General features: G+C 35.1%; 1 protein-coding gene across 1 annotated transcript; it reads left to right on the top strand.

The window, feature by feature from the left end:
- Positions 1 to 6: 6 nt before the first annotated feature.
- Positions 7 to 19,152, top strand: MS4A13 (membrane spanning 4-domains A13). Its single transcript, XM_073228311.1, has 7 exons — positions 7 to 289; positions 1,423 to 1,541; positions 3,629 to 3,769; positions 7,580 to 7,636; positions 8,589 to 8,708; positions 11,977 to 12,072; positions 18,583 to 19,152. The coding sequence occupies exons 2-7, from the start codon at positions 1,488 to 1,490 to the stop codon at positions 18,634 to 18,636; spliced, it is 522 nt and encodes a 173-aa protein (XP_073084412.1). The 5' UTR covers positions 7 to 289; positions 1,423 to 1,487; the 3' UTR covers positions 18,637 to 19,152.
- Positions 19,153 to 19,620: the final 468 nt, after the last annotated feature.

Below are 19,620 nucleotides of genomic sequence, written 5' to 3'. Positions count from 1 at the left end.
CGTTGAAGGGCACCGTTGAAGAGCTCGAGGGCCGGCTAGGTCCTGGTCTCCTGCTACCTCAGGGATGGCCACTGGGCAGCGTCTGGGCTCCTAGCCCTGAGGGCACCACCTGCCGAGATCCGCCAGTTCAGCCGGGCCCGGCACTGGCTAGGGCACTCTGGCGGGGTGCTGGCCACGCGCTCCTGGGCAGGTGGCAGGCCTGCGCCTGGACCCTCTTCACCCTGGGCCTGGGCCTGGGCCTGAGAGGGCGAAGCTTGACCGTTGGGACTTTGAACAACTGAAATGAGGGGTAATGACTTCGCTTTGCTCATGTGATTTCTTAAGTGTTCAAAACTGGAAGGGACAGGGAGAATTTGGTGCCGCTCCCGGCTGCCCGCCTGGTGTTTATTTCAAGCATGAGCCTCACCGTCTTAGCCCAGGACTGGTCCTGGACGTACGGAAATGAATTCCTGGACTCCGGAGCCAGGCCTGAAAATCACGGCCTGCGCCGTGGAAGGAAACGTGCACAGAGCTTTAGGGGACGGCGGCGAGGAGTATCGGGCAGAGACCCCTGGGACAGAGGAGGCTCCCCAAAGAAAACAGTTGCCGCTGGAGTTCTTAGGGCCAAAACCGGGAGTGGCCACGGTGCTGCGGAGGTGGGCAGGGAGCAGTTCAGGAGGGCTTTATATGCCCTGCCAAAGAATTGTGACTTTATTCTGAAGACAGTGACTCATGCTATTGATGTAAAAATGACATGTTAGGAGATGTAGAACAATATAGTTTCAGATCCATTAGGGGACAAAATCCCACAAGGGGATACAATGATTAGCAAGGTTTTTATCTTAATATAAGAAAGTTGCTCTGGACACCAGGGAGAAATGCACAAGTAACAGGAGAAAATTTAAAAGTCCTGGAGAAGCCTTTAGGATTGTGGAAGCGACTTTAGTAAGTTGTCTGACAGAAGAAAAAGTTCTTCCATTTAGAAAGAAAAACTAGTAGGTTGTAAGTTAGAAAAAAAAAAACACAAGCCTATGATGAATTTTAGTACAAGAACTTGGTTTTGAAAATTCAAATATAGCCTTTTGGATTGCACTGAATTGATTTTGAATTGCAAATGAATTGTCAAAAGATTTACTGAAAATAACACTGTTCCCTACGTGTTTTTTTTTTTTCTTACCATCTAGAGACACAGTTAGGTGCTCAGAGAAAATATTCGTAGTATGTCAGTTAATAGTTTTTAGTCATAGAGAGAGGCTTTTCAGTTAAGGAGGCTGTTAACTTAGAATAGGGGGATGTAAGTTGATACCTCTAAGAATTAAGGCATGGGGGGGAAGAAACCAATTGTTTCTGAGTTTTGGAGAGTGGTTGAGAAACAATAAGGAAAGAAATTTAAGTAATTTCTTTTGACCAAAGCATGTGTATGTATTTTGTATTGTTTTGTAGAAGTTTGCAAATAAAGATACCACCAAAAATTGGAGACATAATCATCTAGAGGAAATGCTCGTAGTATGGCTCCATGCACATGTTCAAAACTCTCTACAGCAGATGGACTTGTTTTAGGGGTATGTAAGACTTCACTTTGACTAAATTCAGGATCAGGAACTATTCAGTTTAATACAGAATGTTCTTGGATCTGGAGGAGGCAGATTTGGTTAAGTCAAAAGGGTGAAAATTGTTTTGTTTTTAAATGTTGGTTGCCTTTGCAAATTTTAATTGATCTCATGTCCCCTCATAAACAAATATGTGCTTACGTATAAGCATACTTACTGAACCAACATACACAGGGTTATAGATGAATCCAAAATAAGGAGTAAAAGAAAAAAGAAGAGTGTTATTTTTTAACTGTGAAAGAGATCTCTTGCTGATCTCTCTTATTTACTACCATATTATTGACTACGTAGAAGGATTATTATTAATTTGTCTCTTCTTTTAAGTTATAAACAGTTTACCTAACTCTTAATAAAGACCAAGGAATTACAAAGATAATGTTCCTTTACATCTGAAGAGAAAAAGTCTTTTACACTGAATGTGAACTTTTCCCTTGAATTTGGCTACTGTATAGACCAAGTGTCTAAATCACCTACCTGACTTCAGCAGAAGTTCTTAACCTCTTTGGAGTCCAAACCCCTTTGGACATGGGAAGAAAGCTCTGAATATTCTCCCCAGACTCATGTAGATATCATAATCCTTTGTACTTGTTTGTGTGTGTATGTGTCTGTGCACGCGTGTGTGTGGTATGTATGTGCATGTGTGCCTGGGAGGCCTATGATGTCCTGAAATCCATTCATTGGCTCTAGGTTAAGAACTGTCCTTAAATAAGAAAACCCATCTTGCCCTTCTCCATACACTAGCAGCCTTGCTTGCTTGCATAGTTCTTTTCAAACTTTGGCTGCTTGAATATTTCATAGCTTTATATAGAGCTGCCAGTCATATAAAAGGAGACAGTATTTTTCAGGCCCACTCACTCCATTTAACAGTTGGGAATTAATGTACTTGATACTGATACGCTTAACAAGAGGTATTGACTGGGCACCTGCTTACACTGGGCACCATATTAGAAGCTGGTCACAACAGTAAGACAACTGAAGTCCAGGCCCTCAAGGATTTTGTGATCTAGTACAGGATTTTCTCCCAATCAAATCCAAAAAAACCTCTGAATATAATGCCATTCTTCCAAATCTGATGAAGAAGAAATCTTAAATTATAACACCATAAAAATATATAAGGTTGTTACCCAAAAAGTAGTCTATTTTAAAAATTCTCTAAATGTGTCTTTAATATTAACCAATTGCATTTTTGTGTTTTCATAGAGTGCTTGCTTTACAAAAGCTAGGCCTATTAAGCTAAAACATTGAACAGCTTATTAAAGTTTATAAGAAAATGAAAGTAATTCATCCTCTGAAATTTTTAAAGAGTTATTAAAAATGTGGTTCAGTATATGAAATATCTGTTCACATATATAAATTCAGAAATTAATTTACTGGGGATGTATTTACTTGGATTATAATTATCTTCCCACAAATTAGAAGTGAGTAATAATTCTGCCCTACCCTGATCCATCTCTCCTATCCAATAGGAAGACCTTGTACAAGCAAATCTATGTTGGGTATTCTTTGTAACTATGTGCGGGACTATACCTGACCCCAGTATGCTCATGAAAAACTCCTATAAGAAGTACACCTTGAAGGAAAAGATAAATCAAACCTTTATAAGACTCAAAAAGTGATTCAGTCTTAATAAATTACTGACATACAAGAAAATATTGTATACATTGCTTCCTGCATCCAAAGAGATTAGTAACCATATTTTCTCTCAAATACCCTTAGAATTCTCTCATGCCATTACTTGATAGGTAAGGAGGATAGCCAGTAGAGTCAGGTTGTCAACTTCCTTATGGAAGAATGGCCAGAATTATTATTGTGCAAAGTCTGATGCTCCAAGTATGGCTGATTGCTCTTTGGTAACCCTCGGTACTTCCTGATTAGGGACTTCTTTTTGGGCTAATCAATCCAGGAAATACATGGTTAAATGCATTGCTATTCTACTTTTATCTTTCATAAAAGTGTTAAATGTTTCTTGTAGTTAACACTTACTGGAATTATGTTATAAATCACATGGTTTCAGTACTAATAGTATTCTCTTCTCACAGGCTGTCCAGATTATGATTGGCATCTTTCACGTTCTCATGTGGTATTTCCTATTGGTTTTGTATATGGGACAAATTAAAGGAGTCTTCGGGACATATGAACCTATAACTTACAAAACAAGATGCGCTTTATGGGGAATTATTGTGAGTAGAACACATTTGTATGATTTAATCACTCAATAAATAATATTCATGCCACTGTTGGAAGATAAGAAATAGTTTCTAAGTAAAGTTTTCAGGAGAATTATGTAATTAAATCCTATGTTGGTAATATATTCAAAATCATATTCCTTTTTTCAGCAAATATTTTTGGAGCACCCTTATTTTAACAGTGCTATTACAAAAAATGTGGATACAGAAGTGAATACACAATGACAACCATAGGTTGGATTGTCCTTAGATAATGTGAAAGACCAAGAATCTTAACCATAATATCCATTAGCATGGTTAATTTTCATATTTAAGGTCTTTACCTTAGCTTCTTTGCACAATAAGTCTATGCTCACTCATTTTCTAAATTTGTCACTACCTGCACTCTTCTGCAGTTTCCAGACAGCCATAATGTAGTAGGAAAATCTGAAGAGTGTGGCATCCTGGAAGCTTAGTGAACAAAGAAATAAGGAGATCAAGTATATTAAATTCTGTTATTTTGTCAAATAAGACAAAGACTGAGAATTGACCTCTGGATTTAGGGATATGGAGGCCAGTAGTAACCTTGACAAGTAGTTTTAATGGAACAGTGGGACAAAAGTCTGATCGGAGTTGGTTTAATGGGAAAAGAGAAACTAAAGGCAGCAAATATAGAAAACTCTTAAGGACTTTGGTGTAATGTTACATAGACAAAGTGGTTTCTGGGGGAAATTTGGGTTAAGAAAAGGTTTTCTTATTTGTTTCAGTAAGATGGAAGTAGCATGTCTTTGATTGAGGGGACTGAACCAGAAGAGAGAAAATTAATGATATAAAATAAGTGGGGCAAATAAATAAATAAATAAATAAGTGGGGCGAGGGAGGGATTATTAGAATCATCTACATGTATAGGCAAGAGATGTTGAATTTTAATACACAAGTAGCTAGGAGCATGGACAGTTCATCTCTAGCAGTGGTTCTCGACTAGAGGTGATTTGGGCCTTAAGAGGACATTTGGTAATGTCTGAAGACATTGTTGGTTCTCACAGTGGCAGGGGACAGGTATACATCTCCTGGGCAGAGGACAGAAATGTTGCTAAAAATGCTACAATGCCTAGGACGGCACCCCACAACAATGAATTATCCATCTTTAATGTAAATAGTGTCAAGGTAAGTAACAAGAGAGGTAGAAGAACAGAGAGAAAGGACAGATTTTGATAAGTAGGTAGATGGGATGTTGGGGGCTTGTGGAATTTATCTTCTGATGTCTTCAAATAGCTCAGTAAATTAGGAAGCAAGATCATGAGCTGAGAGTGAGAATGGGAGAATGCATTGGTTGTTTGAGGAGAGGATATGGAATAGACATCTAGGAAAAATGAGCAAATGTATGGATTGTGGAAAAGTAGTTTGACTTTAATGCAGCATTAAGGACTCACTTAAGCTTTAGGAACATGATTGTATAGTGAGATGGGTCAAGATGGTTGTGTGTCTATCTCAGGCCACGTGTTAAATGAATTTCCAGGAGGGATGTAAAAGAGACATCATCCCTCGAATTGTGAGGGAACCTGACAGGCCAAAGAACAACTCAGACAAGACCAGCTTGGCAAATCAATGAGTTTCATTAAGGGATCAGTCATGCAGCTGTGGACGGCACTAGGCCAAAGTGCCCTCCCCACCCCAACTCCATCCACCACTGGGCTAGCTTTTATCAGGGAAAGGGAAAAGGGTGCTACCTGAAGGCTATCTTTGTGTGTAGAAAAGCAGGCAATCCTGGAGTTCCTTCTTATCTCGTTGTTCTCTTCAGACACAAAGCAGGTCATTCTTTGTGGAATGGGAACAGGACCAATTCCTCCCTGTTGCTGGAACTTCAGTCTAGGAATGCAGCCCAGCATCTTGGCCTAAGCATCTTTTAAGCATATGGCTTCACTTTGGCTAGGTTTCAGAGGGTCACCTGTGCTACCCCATGTTCAGCTGCATGGGTGCTGGCATGCTGTAAGGAGAACTGCATTTAGTCTGTGCTTTGGTTTAACCATGCAGCTGATCAAATGAGAAAGGTGCAAAAGAGTTAAGAGTGTGTATAAGTGAATGTTTATAATAGTTGGCCATGGAATTTAAGCTGGTAAAGGGAAGAATGTAACAGGTAGATGAGAGGCTCATATTATAGATCCATATGGGGTCAAAGGATTGTTATAGTTGTAATACTACAGGGCATGATCTAGAAAGATAGAAGTGGTAGTCACCAAGAGATATCCAAATTGAGATTTGAAAGATATTACACTTATTGGCAGAAACAAAGACAGGAGAATAAATGTGGGAGTGAATGACTGAAATAGAATGGAGTCAAAGGATTGGAAGGGAGAAATTCAAAGAATCACAAGCCCAGGGTATTAGAAGGATCATATATGTGTATACTGAAATTATCAAGGATTAAGGGGTATTAGAGAGAGAATTAGAGACATAAGAATTAAAATCACCTGGAAGGACAAGAGCCACCAAGGGATCAATAGATGACTCCAACCAGAAACGACATTTGGTGATAGAATCTGATGACATTTGACTCAAAGCTGGAGGAGACAGAGTGGTTGGAAGTAACAATAAGGAGCAAGGAGAACACTTACCTGTGCTTAGAATCAATGGGGTAAGGGCCAAAAGAGGTAAGACGGACAGCACTTGAGAGGGTGAGAGTGGAGACAGTGGTCTCTAGGAGATTCCCTGACTTTATACATTGACTCATAAGTGTCAAAGCATTGCTTTGGAAAGCAATAGGAGAAAAATAGTGAATTTGCAGACAAAATCTAGATAAATGATTCATGTCCCTCAGTGTTTAATTATTCATGTCATAAAAATAGCATATTTAACTCCTAGAATAATCTAAAATTTCATCCAGTGCAAAACTTCTCATTTGGGTCATAAACTTGGAAAGGCATTTTGTAAAGCACATGGCTTGGTACCTAGCTAGAGAGTACTCTAGTTCAAAATTCACAAGGTATTTTCACTTTATATTCTGAACTAGTTCCTGTCTTCACTGTGTACCTCCTTGGAAATCTCAGCTTGTATTACAGAATGAAGTGCTAAATGTTTAGATTTAAGTCATCGTTGAGGAGTTACTAAACTTCAGCTTTTGCTTCCTGGGTATGGTGTACATGAATGCTGTTTTCCACAAATTAGCCTTTGATTTGGACCTTTGTCAAAGCCACTAAGCAGATAAGACAAAAGGAGTATTTCAACAGAGTTGTGCAACCCACCGTCAAACAATATGACATAGCTCTGCATATCTAGGAAATATACAAGATAGCCTGGTATGAAATAAAGGAACCTCTTGTTAAAAAAAACAAAGGCAAAAATATGAATAGCAGCTGTCGCCTTAGTAATGGCTACAGTCTCAGTTAAGAGAGATGTTTCGCACAATTTGGAAGAGACTCATAGGCCACTTTTTTCACATCTGGACATGTATACAGTAATTATAATCTAATTATCACTAAGAAGGATAACATTACAAGTAATAACTGATTGAGATCAGAAAGCATGCACAGGTAAGGCAAACTTGGTTCCTGATTCAGGACTGCTTACATTATCTTTGGCATATACCACAATCTGAATTTTGCCCACTGTCCCCCATATATTTCTGTTATTAGTGACCTTAGTATTAACCTTAGAGTTCATTACTGTATGAAGGAAACTTGTCCTGACTTCTACTAAAACCTCTTTATATTTGGTACTCTTAGTATTCTAAAAATAATTGACTTAGTAAAGAGAGTTGTTAAAAATATTTTTTAAGTTGATGAGCATTATCAATAATTATTTATCAATATATGTTTTTATATCCAGTTTATCATTTCAGGAGTCACCATAATAAAAGCAGCAACACATCCAACTCAACGACTGGTAAGTTGGAATGCCCAGGGTAGGCTAGAGGCCACCTGTCACAAAGCTAAATAGGGCTCAGTGAAAAGATAGTATCTAAGCAATGGAGGAGTCTACCCTGGCTGTAAAATAAATGGAGGAATTGAGTGAAAATCCAGGAGCACATAACTTAATGCAGACAAACATGCTATATTAGTTAGAATCATGATTATGTAAAGGTTTCTAAATTTAAGTATAGTGGAGTTTTGTAATTCTACCTTCTTTTAACATTGTATGAACTTTAGTATTAGAAAAATATTAATCGGACCTAATGCCTTTATATAGAGACATAATAACTGCTGTAAAACTTCATTTTCCTAACTCTATAGTTTGAGAACAGGATTGTATCTTAACAAAATAGAGAATCTGTCCAGAATAAAGATCCATCTGTGGTATAGCTAGAAAGTTAGTGGGATGAAAAAAAATCATAGAATCTCAGAGCTGAAAGATGACTTAGAAATTAATTAGTCTGATCTCATATACAGATAAAAAACTGATATCCAAAGATATGAATGGATTTCCCTAGAAAATGAAAACCCAGGATTAAAAATTACTGAATCTTATTTGGCTTATTTTGACAGTCATTGTCCATCGTTTTCTATTTTTCTTTCTGCAGTGGAACTCCATTTGTTCAAATCATATCTTACAGGGTCTTCTTCCAGCTGACTCAGAATATTGTAAAATATAACATTTTTTAGTCCAAATGGAAGACTTATGTTTATTGTTGTGATATTTCAGTGTTTCCTCCAGATTAACTGGGTTTCATGTAAACCAGAAAAATATTTTACTGTAATGGCAAACATACCAACGTTTCTAAAGCTTCAGAAACTAGATCAAACTTTTAACTAAGTGATTTTTTTTTTCAGGAATACAAACTGTTTAACCAAAGTCCTTATTCGAATATAATAAATTTACCCTCTGTCTTCTTTTTTAGGTTTCATGTGCATTGATCATGAACATCTTATGTGTAATTACTGCACTTATTGCAACAGTTCTAACAACAATTGAATTGTCTTATTTTGATTCCGTGTCATATAGGAATTATGGACAAGCGGTAAGTGACCAATTCTATACGAACATCTTAATTTCAAAATGATTCCTTTCAGAGGTTTTGAAGGCTTAGAAGGGAAAAAAAAGGCCTCATGAAATTTTTCAGTAGTAGTGATTTAGTAGTAAGCTCTTGACTAAAAGTTTTAATTCAAAAATAATTCTAACAATATTTTTGTTAATATTAATCTAATGTTTGAATTCTTGATATGCCCAGTTAAAATAAAGTAAGTAAAAAATTTGAAGGTGTTATTGATGTGAATATGCTTTATGCATGAAGTCACTTTTGATCCTATTAAATCAAAGTGTAATACTAGACCTTAAAACCTTCCCAAAATCAAGAGAATTCTGCTACTGCTGTGTAGAGTTGGAATTGTAGACATCTAGTAGTTTCTAGTTTAACACAAGCTTTCATACACACCCTGCTTTTGCATCTCATATAAATTTTGCTTTCAATCCTCAAATGCATGCATCAGTATACATGAATCTACCTTGCTTTCATTTGAGTATCCAAACACATACTTTGTACCATAGAGATAACAATTTCTTCTAAGATAGTAACATTCTCTACTTAATGTGAATATCTTTAGCTGATATCATACTAGATTCATTTCAACTATGTTGGCTTTAAAGTCAGAATCACAGAATGTTTGTGCTGTGAAAGTCTTTGGCAATACATAAAAAAATATTCCACTTGAAATGAGAACAAGTTGGAGTAGAGCTCCTCTTTGTTACTGAACAACAGGACAAAACCAGTAACAATTTGAAAGGTTTAATTCAAAAGTGATCCTAATGGTTAGAAGTCATTGCAGGTGAGAGTAAACTTCCTGGTCCTCACTGTACACCCGTCTCATACCTGCAGTGTATTATGAAAGGGGACCATAGTGGAAAAAATCCAAGCACGGAGAACAGAGGGGAATGAGAGAAGATTCACTAATACCCAAAACAGACTGTGTAAGGAATGATATATTTACTTAAACAAACATGCATCAGATTTTCCCTATAAATTGTGAGAAAATCCTCCATTTACGTGGAAATTCAATCTAGAACTTCAATTCTAATTTCAGGGATGGGAGGGTGGGGGAAGAATTAGATCATTAAATGTAGAATTGTTTTAAGTTATTTTAGTTTACCACTTTTACTCAATAGCTTCTAATTGTCAGGTTAAGATAGTATGGCCTTATTTCTAAGACCTACCTTTTGCAAACAGTATTACAAACAATTGTAGACTGTAGTTATCTGACCTGAACTCAGTTTTAACGATCAGTTTCAAAATCTCCCAGTCAGGTGGTTTCAGCTTTGTTTGCTATGATTAGTTATACAAAATGAACTTGTATATTAAACCTACATCTCTAACCCACTGCCTTTTCCTAGAAGCATTATAGAATTATATACCTACTATTACTAACGCTGCCAACATTTTACAAGGTTTTCCATATGGCAGATTTTCTAACATAAGTAAGCAGCTTGCTTTTATCATTATCATTTCAAACTCAACAGATATAAAATGGAAAATATTTACCTCCTCAAAAGTACTGTACTGCAAGACTCCCTTATTTCCATCTCCTTGGCTCAAAACCCTGATGTAATCCTTCACCCTTCCTTTCCATTGTCTTCCCAATTACCAAGTATTGTCGATTATTTAAGTTTTTATTAATTAGTACTCTCTTGGCTGTTAATGACAGGAAATACAGGCTTAAATCGTGTTGAGAGCTCAGTTTGCTCTCTGTTGTTTTCCTATTTGAGCTTCTCTGGCAGGCATCTTGATACTTTTGGAGGAGAGTTTTCTGAGAATAACACTAGCACATATGTATTAAGGAATGTGGACAAAATGACTTTTTACAATGTTGCTAGCTAAGTGGTCACTAGTACTTTCCAGCTAAAATGCTTTGATTGGGTTTCTGCCAGCAAAACTAAATAAGAATTCTGATAAGGTCACTTGCCATTTCAAACCCTCTACAGTTTTTTCTTTATCCTCCTGTTAATATACCATACATGAATGAACACTATACCTGAGTTAAACTTGTTTTATCATTTTCTTAAAACATATTCATGTATCCAGCCTTTGCTCATATTATCAAGCTGTAGGCTATGTGGTATGTTTTATAGTTTTATTACTGGTTTTATTTTATGTCTCTTCTTAATTATTTTGTCATACTTTTAATTTGTGCTTTCTGAAACAAAGTAGGTAAAATTAATTTCAAAGAAACAAGTAATTAAAAATGTAAAGCTGCCTAAGATGTTGCTTCCCCCTTTCATTTTTCTCAGTCCTACTCTTATTTCAAAGGTCCTACCTCTTTAGGTAGCCTTCCCAGATTTTAATAGCTTAGGGTGAACCTCCTGTTTCCTATAATTATTGAGCAAGTTTGTGTCAATTTTTATAGATTTAACCTTATCATATGTTACCTTATCTTTCTTTTCCACTTGAATATAAACTTTAAGAAAGCAGGAATATTTTGTCATTTCATTCTCACCGTCTAATCCCTACCACCTAATAGACTCTCGCATATAAAAGGTAGCAAACCCAACAAAAGACAAGAGGGAGGAAGAGAAGCAATTGAAGGAGGCAGAATTACAGTATTATTTCTAGGTCTGAATATCTTCATTCTTCTTTCCATAGCCAGCACAAAAACTACATTTATTTTCAGGATTAGGACCAGTACTATGCATCTTGATATGTAGTTGAAAATACCTTTCCAATAGCAACAGAAGGAGTAAATAAAATAAACAAATATCCCAGCAATCACAATCACCTTATACTTCAAATGAAGTATTGTTCTTTGAACTCTTTTTGGATTTACTCATCCTTCCATAAGTATTACAGCGATTTCTGTGCGATACTTTTATCCCCATACATGTAAATTTAAATAAGTTTGTAATAAATTATAACTTTTTATACATGACAATTCTGGCATTATCACAGACAGATGAGTCAAATCCTGTTGACTAAAGAGTGGGTAGTGAGCTATGCCAAGAACTCTCTAGTGAAGAGAATAATGAGAATGAGGAGTTGTAAGAAGTGAGACAAGAATGCTGAGTGATGAAGATCAAGAGAGAAAGCTGTAGACAGTGATTTGGGGGAATGAAGGATAGGAAAAGTGGAACAGAGGCCAAAGGAGTAGAATGCCTAGGGAAATCAAATGATGAAAGAGGCTTATGTTTTCTGCTTATTTTCCTTCTTTTCCATGCTTCTTATAATAGGAGTTCATTCTGTGGGCATATTTATACTTACTCAAGGTAATAATGCAAGACCTTTCCCTATTTTCTGGTTTCAGAAACTTGGGAGGGAAGTTTCACGGATTTTACTGTTATCCTACCCCTTGGAATATTTTATTGCATGTACATACTCCATCTTTGGCTGTATTGATTTGGTAAGTGTTTATCTACTCTCTAACAAATCAAAGGATGTTGATTTCTAGTAAACACACTTTATGAGGAGATGAAGTACCCTGATACAATATGTCTAGAACTAATACAAGTGTAATGTGTGGTAATATTTCCTTTACTTTAAAATTTTTTCTTTATTAATAAAATTACAAAAGTAACACATGAAACTTTAAATTAAAAAGCTAAAAGATTATAGACTACAAATTTCTGTCCTCTTAATGTAGTCCTTGTCTTACCCACACATCCAAATCTGTAGAAAAAAGACACACACATTTGGTTTTCCCTTTACTAATTGTGTGATCATATATTGTTTTGTCATATGTATTTTTCTCAGCTATCATAAAACATCTTCCCAGTATAAAGCATATCACTAATGCCTTTTAACAGCATCATGCTTTTCCTTAGTATTTATCCTTTATTGCTGCATATTTATCTCTTTTACAGTTTTTAAAAATCACAAATAGTGTTGTAGTGAACATCCCAAAACATATAACTTTACATACAAGACTATTATTTCTGTAGGTAGTTGATTCCTAGAAGGTAGTTGCAAGTTTAATAACATCCCAAATACTGTAATAAATCACAATAACACCAAAGTTAATAAGAATGATTATTTTCTCACAAGCTTAAAAAACTAGAAATCTACATTCATTCATTCTTACACAAATATTTATGGAGGATCTGTTATTTACTAGGCATTGTTACAGGCACTATGGATGCAGTGATTAATGATAACATTCCCACCATCAGAAAACTTGCATTCCAGTGGGGAAGAAAGACAAACAAATATATATATATATAATGATTTCAGGAAGCAGAAAAATGTAGTGAAATAAAATAAAACAGTAAAGAGATAAACCAAAGATTATTTTACATAGGATGATAAGGGAAGACCACCCTAAGCAAGGACTGACTGAAGTAACTACAAGACTACATGGAAAGAGTTTTACAGGACAGGGAATGGGTGGGGCTTCCAAAATAGCTGAGTTAGGATATGGCAAATCTCCCTAAAAATGAATAACAAAAGTGGACAAAATTATAAGTAAATCTTTTAAATGTTCTGAAAATTTACCAAAACATACAACAAATTAAGAAGTGTTTATGTAAAAAATTTTACTGAATCTCAGAAAGAACAGTGGATGTCTGTGATATTTTAGCTGCAGGCTGCTCCAGTTCCCCACAACATCCTCCCCAACTCCCCCACCCAGATTCCATCTTGCAGTTTACCTGGGCGAGTCAGACTGTGAAGACCAGCAGCCTCACTGATAGAGATGGAGACGGCCAATTTTATTTGGAACAGAACACAGAAAGTTCTATGCCCAGGGATGTTATTTAAAACAATCTAGAAAAGCCAATATAACACCTAGCCTAACTGAGATCACAATACTTGTTGGGTCAAATAATAGACTGGGCAACCAGCCAGAAACTTAATGGGAAGATTCTGAGAACAAGAGAAATAAAGTGGATCTGATAATACCCTAACTTAACCCTCTAGTTTAGATTATAAATGTGCATGGGAATATGCACTCACTAAGGAGACTGAGAGGCCCTAGTAAGCTCCTCATCACTGGCTGAATAAGAAGGCTTGCAAACACAAAGTAAAAGTGGGGCAGATTTACAAGTGGCCTAACTGAATACTTTCTTAAACTACATTGATTCATTGACAAAAGGTAGAAGTCTTACTGCCTCAAGGCACAGATTACTTGGCTAGGGCTACCATAACAAACTACCACAGACTGGGTGGCCTAAACAACAGAAAATTATTTTCTCACAGTTCCAGAAGTTGGAAGTCCAAGATTATCATGTTCGCAGAGTTGGTTCTCTATGTCTTTACATGGTTTTCCTTCCATATGTGTCTGTGTCCTAATTTCTTCTTATAAGGACACAAGCCATATTGGATTAAGGCCCACCCTAATGACTTCATTATAACTTCCTTACTACTTTAAAGATTCTATCTCCAAATACAGTCATATTCAAGGAACTAGTGGTTAGGATTTTAACATATGAACTTTAGGAGCACAGTTTAGTCCTTAACAAACTGTTTAAGCACAGCTTTGACCAGTCATTGGCCAATAATTTATGCTGACTCAGGATAGAACCCTAGGAAACCAGGCATTTTATTTTTTTTAATTGTCTTTTTTTTCCAGATGTTCTTTTATTGAAGTATTGTTGACATTCAATATTACATTAGTTTTGGGCATACAACATAGTGATCAACAATTATATACATTACAAAATATGCAGTACCATAGTAAATGTAGTTACCATCTGTCACCATACAAAATCATGACAATATTATCGACTATATTCGCTATGCTAGCTTTTCATCTCTGAGACTTATTTATTTTATAATTGGAAGCTTGTATCTCTTTATCCCCTTCACCTGTTTTGCCCATCCCCCATCTCCCTCCCCTATGGCAACCACGTTTGTTCTCTGTATTATGAATTTATTTCTGTTTCATATGTTTGTTCATCTGTTTCATTTTTTAGACCCCACATATAATGATATTATATGATACTTGTCTTTCTCTGACTTGTTTAATTTAGCATAATACCTTCTAGAACCATCCATGTTGTTTTAAATGTTTTTTAATGACTGAGATAGATATATACATACATACATACATCATACATACATACATACATACACACACACATACACACCTTCTTTCTTTATTCATCTATCAGTGGACACTTTGCTTCCATATCTTCGCTATTGTAATTAATGCTGCAACAAGTATGGGGGTACATAGATCTTTTAGAATTAGTGTTTTTGTTTTCTTCAGGTAAATAACCACACATGCAGTTACTGGATTGTGTGGTATTTCTAATTTTTTTAATTTTTTTAATACTGCTTTCCATAGCAGCTGCACCATGTTACATTTCCACCAACAGTGCACAAGTGCTCCCTTTCTTCCCCATCCTTACCAACACTTGTTATTTCTTGTCTTTTTGATAATAGCTGTTCTTACTGGTGTGAGGCACTACCTCATTATGGTTTTAAATTGCATTTTCATGATTAGTGATGTTGAGCATTTTTTCCTGTACCTGTTGGCCCTCTGTATTTCTCTTGGAAAAATGTCTATTCAGGTCCTCTGCCCATTTTTTAATTGGATTATTTAGGGTTTTTTGATATTGAGTCCTATGAGTTCTTTATATATTTTGGTTATTATCCCCTTGTTGGATATGTCATTTGCAAATATATTCTCCCATTCATAGGTTGCTTTTTCATTTTGTTGATGGTTTCCTTCACTGTGTAGGAGCTTTTTAATTTGATGTAGTACCACTTGTTTATTTTTGCCTTTGTTACCCTTACCTGAAGAAACATATCCAGAAAAAAATGCTAAGGATAATGTCTAAGATTCACTGCCTATGTTTTCTTCTAGGAGTTTTATGGTCCCAGGTCTTACATTTAGGTCCTTAATACATTTCGAGCTTATTTTTGTGTATAGTGTAAGAAAGTGGTCCAGTTTCATTCTTTTGCATATAGCTTTCTAGTTTTGCTAACACCATTTATTGAAGAGACTATCTTTTCCCCATTGTATATTCTTGCCTCCTTTGTTGTAGATTAGTTGACATATAAGCATGGGTTTACTTCCTAAAAATAAAAAACTTTAAAAAGTGAGTAGTTATATCAAAGACCACACATTGCAAAGGATACAGACTCCACAAAATTATTACAGGCAAGTCAGAAGATAGCAATGACAACCACTTGTGGAGGATAATAAGGTAATCAAAATCTAAAATCACCACAATATACTATCTAAAATATCCATATTTCAACATCAGTAATAAAAAATTATGACATGTTAAGAACAGGAAATTGTGACCCTTATACTTGGAAAAAATTAGACAATAGATAACAGGCTTTCTGTAGGAGGGGAAGACAATTGTTGGACTTCACAAAGAAAGACATTTAAAGAACTAAAGAAAAACGTGTTTCAGGATTTAACATGTTAAATAACATACTATCAACATGAACATCAAAGGTGATATTTACAGTTACCATGTTTTCAAACAGTTAACAGTTATCAAAAAATAACAGTATCAGTGTGTATTACCTTGACAGTGGTGATATTATGGTGTTTGCATATGCCTAAATTGCGAATTTCATCCAGTTGCACTCATTAAATATGTACAATTCTTTGTGTAAGAATTATACTTCAATAAATCTGTTAAATTTTTAAAAATAAGAATATCAACAAAAGAGATAGAAAGTATTAAAGAGAACCAAATGGAAATTCTGGAGTTTAGAAATGTAGTTACTAACATGAAAAATTCACCAAGGAGCTCAAAAGCAGATTTGAGCTGATAGAAGGTTAAATGAGCAAACATGATAGAATAATATAGATCATCTAGTTTGAAGAACAGAAAAAAAAAATCCTCAGAGAGCTTTGAAATACCATCTCATGTAACAATATATGCATAATGGGAATCCCAGAAAATGAGAAACAGGAAAACAATCTGAATAATGGTAAAAAAAATTTCCCAAATTTGGTGAAAAATGCTAATTTATGCATCTAAGAAACTCAATAATCTCCAATCACGGTAAACACAAAGAGATCCATTCCTGGACACCTTAGAGCCACACTGATGGAAAAGAGAAAATCTTGAAAACAGCAAGAGAAAAATGACTGTTCATGTAGAGTGTATCCACAGTAAGACTTACAGGGGACTTCTAATCAGAAACAATGCAGGCTTCAAGGTAATGGGATGACATATTAAAGGGCTAGAGGAAAAAACAGTCAAGCATGATTTCTATATCCTTTAAAAATATCCCTCAAAAATGAAGGTGAAATAAAGATATAAACATATGAACAAAGAGAATGTGTGACTAGCAGAACTACCTTACAAGAAACACTAAAGGAACTTCTTTAGACTAAAAGGAAATGATATCATATAGAACTCAAATGCACATGAAGAAATAAAAAGCATTTGGTAAAGATAATTTTGTAGATGGATATAAAACCAGTATAAATATATTTTTGTGCTATCTCAACTGATTTAAAAGACAATTGCATAAATTACACCAGGTCCACTCAGATAATCCAAAATAATCTCCTTATTTTAAGGTCATGTTATTATCAACCTTAATTCTATCTGTCACAATTACTCAACTCTACTTTATAGCATGAAAGGAGCCATAGACAATACATAAATGAATTTATATGGCTTTGTTCCAGTAAACCTTTACAAAACAAGTAGTGGGCTGGATTTGGTCCATATGCCATAGTTTGCCAACCCCTGTTCTACAGATAAATATTTTCTCTTGTTTTGATATAAGATTACAAAAACAATAATTATGACATTATATTGTTGGGTATATAACATATAGATGTAACATATCCGACAGTAACACAAAGGAAGGGAGAAGGAGTAGAGCTATATGAGAACAAAGTTTCTGTATTGTACTGGAATTGATTTAGCATTCATCTGAAGCAGATTGTGACAAATTAAGATATTTATAGTCATCCGTAGACCAATGACTAAGAAAACAAAAAATTACATTAAAATCAACAAAGAAATTAAGATTATACACAACACACAAGAGCATAAAAAACATGAGAAATATAGAAATCAAATGGCAAGGCATTAGACATAAATCAACCATTTTAATAATGACATTAAAGCAAAACTCCAATGAAATTAATTACTGATTAGAATGACTAAATATCAAAATACAGTTCTAAGTGATGGTAATCACCATGTTTGATAAAAGAAGTCTTTCACACACTCCTATTTGAAATATAAATTATTGCAACAACTTTGAAAACATTTTGGGCATTATTTACTGAAAGTTAAGATATGTATACCGATCAATAATTTCCATCCTGAGTATATACCCAAAAGAATATACTTCCAGGAAAAAAATACATATATCAATATCATAATAGACCCAAAGTGGAAACTATGCAAATGGATAAGTGGTAAATATATTGAGACATATTTATCTAATGAAATTTTACATAATAATTAAAATGAACTATATCTACACTTAACATGGATGTTAATTTGTATATATAATGTTAGGCATAGAAAGGCAAACTCAAAAGAATGCATAATTTATTATTCCATTTATAAAACTTGAGGCCAGGCAAAACGAAAGCTAAACTATAATGTTTAGGGATGGATGTAGCTGGTCGGTGAAACTAGAAAGAAAAGAAATGATCAATTACCTAAAAATTAAAATGACATAATTTTGGAGGGAAGGAAAGAGTAATAATTGATAAATATCATGACAAGGTGACTCTTCAGTGCTGGTGTCTGTTCATGTTCAAGAAGACCATGAATATTTTTATTGTCTGGAAGTGTAAGTTACAAGTAGTAACAATAGGAACTAAGAGAGTAGGTTGAGGTAAAGATGGGACAAAAAGAGGACAAATAGCACTTTAACATTTTGTTCTATAAAGCTTAGAATTGTTTTTATTTTTTGAAAACTATTACATATATGATTATAGGAAACATAATTTATTAGAGGTTAATTTTTTTTTCAGCATGAGAGTCGTGAAGATAGTACTGTTACAGTGGAAGCTGAGAGTGTTTTCTAAAAACCTTAGAAATGTGAAATTTTTTCCTGATGCTCGTTCCTAATGTGGACCTTAATGTTATCTTTATAACAAAGTGCTACAAAGCCCACAGATTTTGTGCAGAATACAAAACAAGTTGGATTTTTCTTCTCAGTATTCAAGAAATCTCTATGCACATGTTTTTGTAGGCTCTAACTGGAAAGCTTTTCCCTGTCTAAGTGTAATGTTATTACAGGGAAGAATTTATTTTTTAGGTGCTCTGAATAGCTCTCAACTCTCCCTAATGGAGCTTCTGTAAGAGACCATTAAAAAAGTTTGTGATTGTCTCTAGAGTATAAGCTATGAAGACTTGGAGCATGATATGTATAATTCTCAAGAAGACTTAAGTAATTTATGCCCCTACAAGTAAAAAGTACAGTTAAGTCTGAGTTCTTCTACCTGAACAAAGTATGATTAAAACAACATCCAGTTCATAGTCCCTTTATTGCTGTTCCATGATGGCTACTTTCCTCATTAAAGTTCCTTTCTGCCCTGAAAGTCTCTGCTGCCTTTCTTCCCTTTCATTCCCCTTGCTGCTTATTTGTTATCACTGATTGGGTCATCTGCTCAATGGCTTTTCAAAGCAAACAGGTGTTTTTCCACAAAAAGAATTACCCAAGGATCTGTTCTGAATTCAGATTCATCCTGTTTTCTAAAATGAAACAGAACTTCAGAAAGCCTTGTTCAGCAGTATTAATCATGCCAGTGAGTATATGTAGCTCTCTTTTAAAGGTCCTGCTGTTTCTTTTGTTTTCTACCTTGTATCTCAAGAGGTTTCATCAATTATTATCTAATACTCTTAATTAAGATTTCATGGTTCTAAGAATGTCAGTGCTTAACTCCTATCTATCAGTTCAACACACATTAATAGTATACTGTGTGCCAATGAATATATTAAACTCTGGCATATCAAAGATTAATAAGGTATCTCACTACAAAGAGTTTTTACTTTAGGGGAGGAAACAG

Source organism: Manis javanica, unplaced genomic scaffold (genome assembly GCF_040802235.1).
Source record: "Manis javanica isolate MJ-LG unplaced genomic scaffold, MJ_LKY HiC_scaffold_25, whole genome shotgun sequence".
Taxonomy (NCBI): Eukaryota; Metazoa; Chordata; class Mammalia; order Pholidota; family Manidae; genus Manis; species Manis javanica.
The sequence above is the reverse complement of the archived record's forward strand: the minus strand, read 5'-3'. Positions and strand labels throughout refer to the sequence as shown.

Bases quoted from the DNA above. Each gene is read 5' to 3' on its own strand.
- MS4A13 (XM_073228311.1), top strand. From the start codon at position 1,488: ATGGCTCCATGCACATGTTCAAAACTCTCTACAGCAGATGGACTTGTT. The intron at 7,637-8,588 runs GTAAGTTGGAAT...CTTCTTTTTTAG, and splicing joins CACATCCAACTCAACGACTG to GTTTCATGTGCATTGATCAT. The intron at 12,073-18,582 runs GTAAGTGTTTAT...TTTTTTTTTCAG, and splicing joins TCTTTGGCTGTATTGATTTG to CATGAGAGTCGTGAAGATAG.